This window comes from Lemur catta, chromosome 5 (genome assembly GCF_020740605.2).
Source record: "Lemur catta isolate mLemCat1 chromosome 5, mLemCat1.pri, whole genome shotgun sequence".
NCBI classification, from domain to species: Eukaryota; Metazoa; Chordata; class Mammalia; order Primates; family Lemuridae; genus Lemur; species Lemur catta.
The window spans coordinates 11,370,405-11,382,654 of NC_059132.1; the positions used below are offsets into that span (position 1 = coordinate 11,370,405).

At 39.3% G+C, this 12,250-nt stretch overlaps 1 protein-coding gene across 2 annotated transcripts in view; it reads left to right on the forward strand.

The window, feature by feature from the left end:
• The first annotated feature begins 1,187 nt into the window (after positions 1-1,187).
• STK32A (serine/threonine kinase 32A) overlaps positions 1,188-12,250 on the forward strand; it is a 78,433-nt gene continuing 67,370 nt past the window's right edge. Inside the window, exons 1-2 of one of the 2 annotated variants that reach the window (XM_045551140.1) lie at positions 1,188-1,257; positions 5,116-5,263. In XM_045551140.1, coding sequence (XP_045407096.1) covers positions 5,212-5,263 — 52 coding nt within the window. In that variant the 5' untranslated portion in view covers positions 1,188-1,257; positions 5,116-5,211. Of the gene's footprint in view, positions 1,258-5,115; positions 5,264-12,250 lie in introns of those variants that run through there. The other variant, XM_045551138.1, reaches the window with a different exon arrangement.

Below are 12,250 nucleotides of genomic sequence, written 5' to 3' on the forward strand. Positions count from 1 at the left end.
CATTTTGTTTGACCAACACAGTTTCTAACATTTTAAAAAACTTGTCAATGTTTAAAAATAATGGAAGTCTTAACACAAAAGCTCTTGTTTTCAGCTTCTCTGTAAAAATCTGAATATTTGGCAGCGCTGAGCTGGCATTTCCACATGGCAGGGAGATGCGGAGCTGCATGGACGCTGTCCTCAGCCCACCCCCAGGCTAGACCCACGGCCCGTGCTCCCTGCCCCGCCGCTGCCACCGCCACGCACCCGCGCCACTTCGCCACTTCGCAAGCGACCTGTGTGCCCTTAGAGGTGTGTGTGACTTGGGTTCGAGGGCCAACAATAAGAAGTTATTTCAGTCATGCTGATCCTTACAAAGGAAAGCACAGGGCGCTGCTGGGGAGACAGCATGGAAACTCCCAGCGGGGTTGACTGCCTTCCTCTCCGTGCCCCCGTCCCCGCCCCCACTCCACGAGCAGATGTGGGGACTCTCCGCCCGGAGACCTGAGCCTCCAGAAGATTCTCCCCACTAACTGTTACGCTACACTGGGCAAGTATTTTCTCTTCATGTGCCTCAGTTCTCCCTGCAATAAAACAGAAAAAAAAAAAAAATCTTCCAGACTATAGTCGTCAAATAGTCTTTCCGGAAACCTCTCTTGGGTGTCCCCCGCCCCCCGCTCGTGCCCGAGGGGGCCTCGGAGGAAACCTTGCTCTCCTCATCTCAGAGCCGCACGCTCGTCCCCGCCACCTCCACACACACCCGCCACCTCGGCGACGCTGCCCGGCTCCCTCGGGGAGGTCGCCTGAGGGGAACCCGGCCCCAGTCCGGGAAGTTGAGGCGAGCTCCGCGTCCCGGCGGCTCCGGGCCCGGCCCGGGCGCGGCAGGATCCCCGCCCCGCCCCCCCGCTCGGAGCCGCGGCCGCAGCCCCGTCCTCCCGCCGCGCCCTCCCCGGGCCCTTGTCCGGCCTCCGCCGGCCACCAGCGGACCCCAGACGACTCGCCCTTACCCAGGCGACTGCCTGGCCGTTCCTAGGGAGGGCGCCGAGCGGGGACGCCCGCCAGAGAGCGGCTTCCCGCCTCCCTCCGCGGCCCGGGAGCCGCCCCGCCCGCGGGAGCCGCAGGTGCCCGCCCGCCCCGGCCGCGCTCCCGGCCGCGGCGCCCAGGCAGGTGGGGGCCTCGCCTTGTCTCCCTGCGCTGGGAGTTCCGGCAGCTCCTGCTCCAGGGATGAAGGCACCATTCCGAGCCTCACGGGAGGAGCGAAGGAAGAACCGGGACTAGGTGAGTGGGGGGCTAGCTGTGGTGTTGTGTTGTTTTTTTTTTTTTATATTTGTTTGTTTCTTAAATAAACCTGCAAAGGGCACTGTTGGGAAGCTGGGGTATTAAAAGGGAAGAGAAATAAGACAAAGGCAGCCGGTCAAGATAACTCATACAACTGGATGCGGGCTGGAGCCAACCCTGGCTACTCTGTACCCCGCCCGGTCCCCCAGCCTCGCGGCGACCCGGGCCCGGACGCGGCAGACTTCGGTTCGGGTCTGCTGGGTGGAGGTGAGTGAGTGGAAGTGTTTCTGCTCGGTTCTCTCATCCAGCTTCTAAACAAGCAAGCACTGCTTTGGATGGTTGGCTTCATCGCCACAAAGATTTTTTCCCCCCAAGGCTGAATGAAGCATTTGAACAATTTTACACAGAAAAATAAAATGTGTTGGATTCACACCGTGGACTGCTATGCAGCGCTTAAAAAGCTGAAATCACAACTGAAGAGATCAGCACACCTATGCCTGGATCTCAGAAGTATGATGGTAAATGGGCACAGCAAGATGCAAAATCTCTCTGTCTCTGTGGTGGCATTTAGGTACTTACTTTCCAACACTTGTGTCTGCAAAATTTTGGAAAGAAGACTGTAAAATGTGATGGTGGATGTTTGGGAAGTGTGAAAGAGGAATCGATTTGGCACAAGGGTTAAGGTGGAAATATTTACCTAACATTATGTAAAAATGTGAAGCAAAGCTGATGCAATATAAACAATTGTTAACTGAGAGTGTTGTTAACTTGGTAGTTTTTCATGACTTTTTTTTTCTTCCTTGTGTTTCTAAATATTTCTCAGTTGAAGAAGTTCTGTTTTTCAAATGCAAACAAAATAAGTTATGTCTGAGCTCATTCTGTGACAGTGAAATCTCAACAGTTCTATCAGAAGTTGCAACTTTCTTGCATCACACCCTATGTTCTCCAATCCTAGAAGACGGCACCTCTTTACCTTGGGAGGTTTGGCTATTCAGAGAAGCTTGTCTGTTGACAACCCCCAAAAGTACCAAAGATGAAATATTGGTATTAGGGAACTAGTCCCCAGTTACTAATCTGATGGTAAATGGCTGGGATGAGGTAGACTCTGAAAACTCCCTGTGTTCCTGCAAGACAAATTTCTCTTCCTTTTGTATTTTCTGTGTTTAGAATTTTCATTTCCATGGGTGGTGGTTGTCTTCTCAAAATGATGCTTAGGTAACACTGCAGACTTAGTACCAAGAGGTCAGGAAAGGTGCGGAATTTGGTAGAATAGAGCTCTACTGGGATCTGTTCGGTAGACTGGAAAGGATGCATCTCCATTTTCCTGCCATATTGTTTCTGGATATGGAAAAAAGTTGTCTAATTTGTTTATCCACATAGGGGAGAAAATGAAAAAGACAATTCTAAACTGGATTGTGTGTGTTAGGTGCAGTGGAGAAGATATTAAGGCACCACCCAGTAATCGCATCTGCTTGGTCCTCCCCAGACTTAACACAAAAGTGGTTCCCTGTTTGCATATTTTCTTCCCACTAAAAATCACTGTATCTGTGGTGAAGAAAATTTTCTGCACATCAGAATGGAACTCTCAAATGTGGAAAATTGTGATCATATTCCTTCCTCTTTCTCTTTCTGATCTGACAACTTGCAAGGTCAGAGCTTGGTACATCTTATGTTGCAGGAAGTCAGGCTACTTGAGAAAACCTGGGGTGTGAAGAAAAATATAAGAATGGCAGGACTGGGGTGTGGTGTGAAAGCTACATGTACTCAGGTTTTAAGCACAAAATAAGAGAGAATGTAGGCCCAGTCTGCAGTTAACAATTGCGGTTTCTTAAATTAATATTCTCTTTAGGACCAATTATCTCTTTCTAGTGCCATCAGTGGCTTGGTCCTTATACTATTCCCCCCTTGTTCTGGATTTTAAATGCAATAATAAAACACGAAGTACCGCATTTGCTTCTTCCTAACCCACAATAAAACAAAGGACATCCCACTTGCTGCTTCTTAACTTCTTTGTCTGCTGGAGTTAAAAGCCTTTTGGCTTTTTAGACCGGAGGGAGGGTTGAGTTCTATCTTCCTGGATCTCAATCCCACTGAGCTTCCTTCAGCCACCTGTTACCACCTGCCCCTGCCCTCTCCCCTCTCCCATACCATTTAATTGGTTGCTTCCTAATTGCTGACTCTTTGTTTGATCTCCATTCAATGATTCTTTTTAAAATCCATAAGGCACCTTGCCAGCAGTTGGCTTTTAGTATGAAAAGTAGCATTTCCTAAATGAGTCTGCCTTCCAAATGAAGGCTTTACTTACATTTTCCTAATGGGGAAATGAGCTTTTCTTCTACACTTGCTAAGGAGCTTCCCCAGTGCTTTTTCAATAACTCATCCTTAACACTTCGCCCAATTCTGCCTGTAATCCATATCTCCTTCATGTGTAAAAAGTCCAAGAGGAAATCCATTAACAGGTATCAACTGTTTTTAAAAATACATACAGTAAGGAAATACTGCTACCGTCAAAAATAACAGGAGCTAACAGTCATTCTCTGCATATTATGTGCCAGGCATTGTGCTAATTGCCTTACATATCCATGAACCATATTTGTCCCAACCATGAAATTTTCTCAAGTCATATAACTGAGTTGAATTTTAAAATATTATTTTGTATAAAATCTGGATCTTTACCCTTTTTTTTTTTTGGTAGATCTGACTATCTGGTCCCCAAAGCCCATGCTTCCACTTGGCAATAATCTGCTCCATCTGAGAGCAATTATCTCTTTTAGATGAAGCTAGTGTCACTGTTGTCCTCCCAATACCCTGATGTCATATACCTGGTCTGGTTCACTCCTTTGCATTACCCACCTGGCTTTTATAGGCATCCAAATTTGTGACTCCTGAGGTAGGCATTGTTATTTCCCCCATTCTAGAGGGGAGAGGTTAATTAACTGGGCCAAAGCCATTATCAGCGTCAGTTTTAGGACCAGACCCTGGGATCTGGGGCCTTACCAATTTCAGGGAAGGTAAGATTCTTTGCTATTATGTTTGAAAATGGAACAAAGCCATAAGTGTACTTTTTCCAGAGTCTTTTTATCTTTCAGATGCATCATTTAATTTGAGTTTCAGATTGGCCAACAATTATTGAGCACTTAAGCTGTGAAAATACTTTATGTATTACATTAACTGTATGTATATCATACATTTGTGTAACTCAGTTGTATCACATATGTACATAAATATGTGTACATAAATATAAAGGGTTATACATATACATAAATGTGTGTCATACGTTTAACTTAATATGTAAAGAGTTAATGTATGTATAGCACATTCAACTCTCCAAGTTTAGAAGACGATCAAAGAGAAACATGTTTAGAGAAATTCAGCAATTTGCTGGTGTGATAAAGCTCAAACCAGAACTTGTACCTTTTACAGTGTAGTACTTTCCAGGGCAGGGGGAAGGGATAGCAAATATATCTTTCTGACTAAAAAAAGTTAAAGTTGTTGGTCACACAAGAAAAAAGAAAGTTTAAAAGTAGTACATTTTTTCTCAAAAATACAGATTCACAATAAAATATTATTTTTATTTTATAGTTGTTAAATAAAGCTTTGCTGACCTCATTTTAAACTTTTCTTTAAACTTTGAAAAATATTTTGCTTTCTTTCTACGTTGTAAGTCCAGGTCTGCTACTGATGAACCATTTAATGTGCTGTCCTGTTGCTTGATGGTTTATTTCTGAAATCATCTTTTCACGCACAAAAGTTTCCACTGCAGTGATACAGATTAGGTTAATATTTTGGCCATAGTCTGTACTCAGGGTACCTGAAGTATACCATATTATTAGGATACCATTTCTTTTTCTTTCCTAGATACCCAGCTAAGGCTTCGTGACCTGTTTTGAGTGAAGATGAGTGTTTCTGCCAGGAGAATGTAACTGGAGGATCAAAGTCTGGACAGACTTGACCATGGGAGCCAACGCTTCAAGCAAACCACCAGCATTTGATGAAAATGAGGATGGTAAGGAATGTGGGATAGCGGCATATGAAAAATAGAATTTTGCAAAATTTAAATATAAGGAAGCTCCTAGTTTCATAAGTAAAGTGTAAGCATGGTCTGTAGGGCCTTTAAGGAAAAGGGTAGAGCTGCAAAGGTAAGCCTGGACCTGGTATGCTAATAGCTGGATTTTACCTTCCACTTTCCCTGGCACCTTTGGCAGCTTTTGTAATCACCACTGTACCAGCGTCCTCATTTGTCTAAAGGGAGCTGTGGTTGGGCACATGGTGGATAGTTAAATGATTGGTTTGTCCTTTGTGCTGTTCCTTGGACAGTTGAAGTTACCCCTGTAGCTATTTGTTATAGACATTTCTCATATTATCAAAATGCATGTGAATGATCATCAATACTCATAATGTTATAGAATGGAGTTATGCAGGGTAGGTGCCTTCAGAATTTCTAACTTCCATGTTTCTGCATCCTAGACAAATTTCACAATGCTAGGTCATAGGAAAAAAAATCAGTTTTTTTGAAGAAAAGGCAAACTTTCAAGGCAAGATAAGAAGTAAAGGCATGAGTCCCCTGATTTGTCCCATCACCCCCCACTGAGGCATGACACACTAGGCATCACCTCCCCAGGGGAGCTTCCTTTGGTGGAAGTGTGAGCAGCCTGGTTGGTGTCTACAGGGTGGCAGCTGTTTATAGGCTCTCTGGGAAAAGGAAGGCTGTGGGTCTCAGGTAACAAGTTGTCCAGATCTCTGAGAGAGAGCCTCCAGAGTAATTTACAGAGAGCTCTGCTAATTGGACCACAAAGGAAAAGAATGAACTGAAATTCAGGGAGATCTCACACCAGTCCTACTACCAGTTACTTGTGAAGCTCAGGAAGTTTATTTATTCTATCTCCAATTTCCTCATCAATAAAGTGAGGAGATATGGTAACCTTGGAGGTTCCTTCCAACTCAAAAAGTTTATCATTTTCAGATCTTAAAGCCACTTTGTAAAATTCTGAAGCAGTTTCTAAATCATCAAGGAAAGTTTATTGTATTAGAATTTAAGTTTGATTGCTGAAACAGAAACTACAATTAACAGTAGTTTAAGCCAAATGGCCTTGTTCTTCCTTGTCATGTAACAATCTAGGCATAAGTAATCTAACTGATGTGTGACTCCAAAGGGTTAGGGACTCTGGCCCCAGCCAGTTTGCTTTTCCTCTTTCCTTCCCATCTCTCAAGTGGTCTCTTCACCCTTGTGCCTCCCCTCAAGCTCGCTCACCACCACCTCTAAATTCCAGCCAGTGAGAGAGGAGAACAGTAGGGGGGCTGTGCCCATTTCTTTTAAAGAATTGATCTAGCTTGTCACTTTCATTCACATGCACATACCTAGTTACAGGGGAGACTGTGAAATTTAGTTCATTATCTTGGGTAGCTGTGAACTATCTAAAAATAAGGAGTTCTGTTTCATTACTTAAAAAAAGGGAAAATTAGCAATTTGTTGTGGTTGGGGACAGCTATGTTTGCTATGGTAGGGGGAGGCTACTTTAGATAGGGTGGTTGGGGTTGGCCTTTCTAAGGAGGTGACATTTTGAGCTGAAGCCTGAAAGATGAGAAGAAGCCAGCTATGCAATGACATGACAAGAATAGTCCAAGCACAGGAAAAAACAAGTCCAAAATCCAAAGAATGACAAAAGTGGGAGTGAATAGTTGCCTATATCCTAACATTCTCTGATGAGCACAAGTTTGTCAAAGGGACTATAATTAATTGCCATGTTAACTTATTTGTTTACAAGATCATTGAGTTTGGGGGAGGAAAAGTATGCCATTCTGGGGAATTGACTTTTTTTTTTAATTCAGTAAAATCCCATAAAGTTCATTTGGCTCCTTGGCGTAGCTCTGGATTGAGCACGAAGTAAAATTTTACTTGATTAGTGTGAAGCTTCTGACCAAGAAAAAAAACAACAATGAAGCACTGATTAATCAAAGAACAGTAATGCCTATGTCATTTTTTTATATCCATATTTTTATATAAATGATCAAATTGGGCCAGAATCTAGGGCACTAAAATGAGCCAATTTAATTATTTTAAAAATATTGCTGTAAAGAATTCCAATGTGATAAAATATATTTAATATTTCCTTCAAATTGTGTAATATTCCCAACATATAAATATGAGAAGAAAATTTAACCAATTTTCCCAAGTAACATTTTGAAAATTCTTTGTTATGGAAAAGTGTTTTTGTTCACTTTGAAGGTAATTAAGGAGTAAGATAAGATGTTATTGGATGTCCCTTGAGATAAACTATTCTTGCTAGAGTTCATCCTAGAACTTGTATTTCATATTGTTCCATGTGATGTCTGATCTTGAACAAATCATTTTATTAGTTACTTATGTTGATCTTTAGTGAAAACAAAGTATACGATTTACAGTGCTGTTGAACAGAATAGGCTTACTTATTTAATTACTATTATCTTTTATAAATTAGATCTCAAATTAGACTATTTTGTTTTGTGGTTTTTGGCTTTTATATTTTAGAGCAAACCTAAGTTCTAATTACTTTTTTTATTATGGTAAAATATATATAATAAAATTTACCATTTTAATTGTTTTTAAGTGTACAATTTATGACATTATTCACAATATTGCACAACCATCACCACCATCCATTTCCAGAACTGTTTTATGTTTCCAAACTGAAACTCTGTACTCATTAAACAATAACTTCCCCTTCCCATCCTCCCCCATGGGTCCCTGGAAACCACAATTTTACTTTATGTCTCTATGAATTTGACTACTCTAGGTACCTTATATAAGTAGAATCATATAATATTCATCCTTTTGTGTCTGGCTTATTTTACTTAGCATAATGTTTTTAAGGTTCATGTTGTAACGTGTTAGGATTCCCTTCCTTTTTAAGGCTGAATAATATTCCATTATATGTGTGTACCACATTTTGTTTATCCTTTTCATTAGTTCATTAGGGAATATTTGGTTGTTCCTATCTTTTGATTATTGTGAGTAAAGCTGCTATAAATATTTGTGTACAAATATCTGTCCAAGTACCAGTTTTTAGTTCTTTTGGGTATATACCTAGAAGTGGAATTACTGGATCATATGGTAATTTTTTGTTTAACATTTTGAGGAACCACCATACTGTCTTCTTCTACCTAATTATGTTTTGTGTTTTAGTCATGGGAGGCAGCGTAGCGTGATGGGCTGGTATATCGGGAGGCAGCGTAGCGTGATGGGCTGGTATATCGGCAAGGCATACACAGGTTCAAATCTCAGCTGTGCCACATACCAGTAATCCATGTGTTTCTTTGAGAAAAGTCAAAGGAGACGTAGCCTGATCAACCACTATCAGACACTAGAGTAAATTTGTCTAATTATAAAGTGTTCTAAAGGGACTTGAATTATCATAAAAAAATTGCCAAATTTAAATAATCACTACTAAATTAATTTGGAGGAAAACCCCTCCTATTGTACAATTTATTTAACATCTGTAAGCCTTAGTTTCTTCATAAGTAAAATGCAAGTAATGATTGGGCTTACTTCATTGGGTCATTGTGAGAATTAAATAAATAATGTAAGTGATACTCAGCAAGGTGTCCCACACAAAGTAATCACCCAATTAATGCTAATTAATAGTATTATTTATTAGCATCAGAGTCTCTCTTCTCATGAACTCTTTGAAGTACTTCAACTTCTGAAAGACACAAAATTGATTAAATGTAACTCTGCGGACACCATAGTCAATGGACCTACTCAAGAGTTTATTGATTGAATTGGATTGACAAATGGCAGATTTTATGGATTCTGCAAAATCCTATATAAAAACCCTTTAAAAGAAGCCAAGTTATTGACTACACGAAAACACAATCTCATCTGGTACATCTTTTATCCCCTCTGGGGTTATCGTATTTTCATTTAAGGCAAAATCAAGAACTCATTGGGATGAAAATCAATGAACTTTACTTTTTCTAATTTAAGCCCAAACAAGCTATTAAAGTAATCCCGTTTGATCAAAACTGTGAAAATTGTCCTTTACACCCAACTACCATATGTATCTTCTGAAAAATAATTAATGATACAGAAAAACATTTTGAATTTTCTGAAAGGAGTGCAAATGATACTTGTTTTTAATGTTTATAACATTTTTTTCTTTAAATCTACTTTATTCCTCCTATTTGAATGCAATATTTTTTATTTGTTTTTCATTTGTTTTATTTTTAAAAAATCAACATTTTAAGAGTGCAACTATTGGAGTTTTCAGGCTAACTTAAAAAAAGAAAATCTTTAATAACAGGACAAAGTAGACTTGTTTACAGTTTAGGGTCTAAGCAACAGGAGAAAGTCTTGCAATCATTATGAGTCATATGCGTATCCAAGCATATACAGAGAATGTAAAGATGATAAAGTTGGCTTAGTTACAATACTCTTCTGGAGTATTGTAGCTAAGAAAAGTTGGCCTTAGGTTAAAAAGCTGCTCTACAGAGTTCATCAATGCCCTCAGTTTGCAGAGAGTGCTAAATTATTGCATTATTCTTTGGATTTGCTGAAAACTCAGTGTTCTACTTTCATTTGGCAACACTCACCTCCTAGGATATGTGGCTGTTTCCAATTTTCCAGCATCTTCTTCAGTGACAGAAGGCAATGGGGTCCTTCAGAATGTTGGGCCAAGAAAATTGGCCACAGCTTTGCAATCCAAAAGAAATGGAAGGTTACTGAATTGATTCCAGCTGTGAAGGACTTTAAGCATCTCTTTTGTTATTTTAATGTCTATGCATTGCATATTTGCACCCAATTGAATAGGCAAATGAATTTCAGACTTTCTCCTATCAGACTTTAGTAATGTTGTCTTATGTCTACTATTTTGCATTAGAATGATTGGAAAACTTAAAGGAAAAATTCTCTAGCAAGAAGTGGCTTCTTAAAAAAATTAAGTCATCTTTGACAGTCTAATATTTAGTAAAGGCATTTACCATAAATAACCTCAGTTCCAAACATTTATGGCAACAGTTTTCACTTGTAAGAGCTTTATTTCTCAATACAAGGGATTGGAGAATCAGGAGGAAACAAACTAGAAAGCCAAGGAAACAGACCACAAAGACTGAGCTAGTGGTTCCAATTTGAGTGTTCCCTGAGCAGTGAGTTATGAATACATGTATAGGAGAATCTACTCAAATAAATTTAGAAAAGTTATATCCTGCCTTTAGAGATTCACAATGTACATTAGCATATTAAAGGCTCTGAAATGACCTCCCTACAATATTGAAATCTCAGTCTTCTGATATTTTTCCTACTTATTTAAAAATGAAACCATTTTTGTAAAAACCTTTTAATACCTTGTGGTGCATAATATTCTGTGCATCTCAATTTGGGAAATGAAAGGTTATGATCATATCTACTATTTTTCTGTTGGAAACATCTTTTCTTCCCGTCTATTTTTCCTGCTGGTTTAATGGCAGCAAATGTGTACATGTGAAATATTTGTAATGTAATTTATATGAAAATAATGTAATTTTCATAATACACAAGAAAAAGTGTTTATGCTCCTCTATAAGGTTTCCTTCCAAGTTGTATATGTAGCATAATTCATGTTTACTCAGGTTAATAAGTAAAACACAAAGTAGCTCAGTTTAATTCTGGGATGTTGTATGTTTCCAGTTGACGTAGGAATTGGATTGGAGAAAATTCATTGCCGCTTTATTATTTTTTTTAAATCAAGAACATTTTAGTTCAAAGAATGTCTTATGAACAAATTCTGGTGAAGTAGATGCTGATTACTAAATAACACTCCTGCTACACTAACTTTCTATGCTATCCAAAACTATAGACATTTTTGATTTTCATCTTGGAAGTACCTGGGCTGAAAAATTAAATCTGTAGGGCTAGTTTCATTGTTTAGACAATTTATCACTTCAAGCTTACTGTGGTCAATGAAAAACAGGAATGAAGGCCTTCCAGGGAGCCAGGTTCTGCTGTATGGCCTTGCAGATATAAACTTAATTACAGTGACCAGTGTTAGCCCTCAATTCAGGAACTCAGGTCCTATGAAATATTAATATATAGGAATTGCAGCTGTGCCTCGCTGTGTGACCATTCATGGAAGTTTCATTTGGAAGCACAAACATTAAAAACCCAATGATGGAATAATATTTTTGTTAAAATAAGGACATTGAGCAGAGTTTATATGGCAGAAAGGACTGGAAATTTTATGATTATAGATTTTGAATTTAATACCCTGGCACAGGTTTAACTTTTTCCTCCTGAACTATTTCTTCTTTCCTTTCTGGAGGCATATGTATAGTAAGATAAAAAAAAATTAACCTTGTTTTATACTTGAGTAGCCTGTATCTTTGGCTGTTTATGAGAATGATTTGCAGCAGGGGTTGGCAAACATTTTCTGTAATGGGCCAGATAGCAAGTATTTTATAGTTTTGGGGCAATATGGATGGTGTCTGTCACAGCTACTCAACTCTGCCATTTTAGCATAAAAACAGCAATAGATACTGCAGAAACAAATGAATATGGCTTCCAATAAAACTTTATTTATGGAGACTGCAATTTGAATTTTGAAAAATTTTCACTTGTCTCAAATATTCTTCTTTTGACTTTTTTCCCCAATCACTAAAAAGGTAAAAATCATTCTTAGTTCTTGAGCCATACACAAATAGATGGTAGGTTAGATTTGGTCCACGGGCCCTATTGTGCTGAGCCCTGCTCTAAAGCATCTTGTAGAGAGTTTTTACATGCTCCAGGAGCCTTTCTGATATTCATTCATAATCCTCTGGCCTTAAACCATGAGACTAGACTCTGTTCTCTGTAGATGCTTAATAAATTCACTCTTTACTGACTCTCTTTTGGTTGATTAGTGTGAGCAAATGAGATTACTTAGACCAGTAAACCTAGTATTTTGGAGGGAAAAATATGTTATATTTGTAACATATATTATTTGCTAACTGTACAACTTGGATTCAATTAAATGGTTACGACCTGAAATGCATTTGAAATACGACT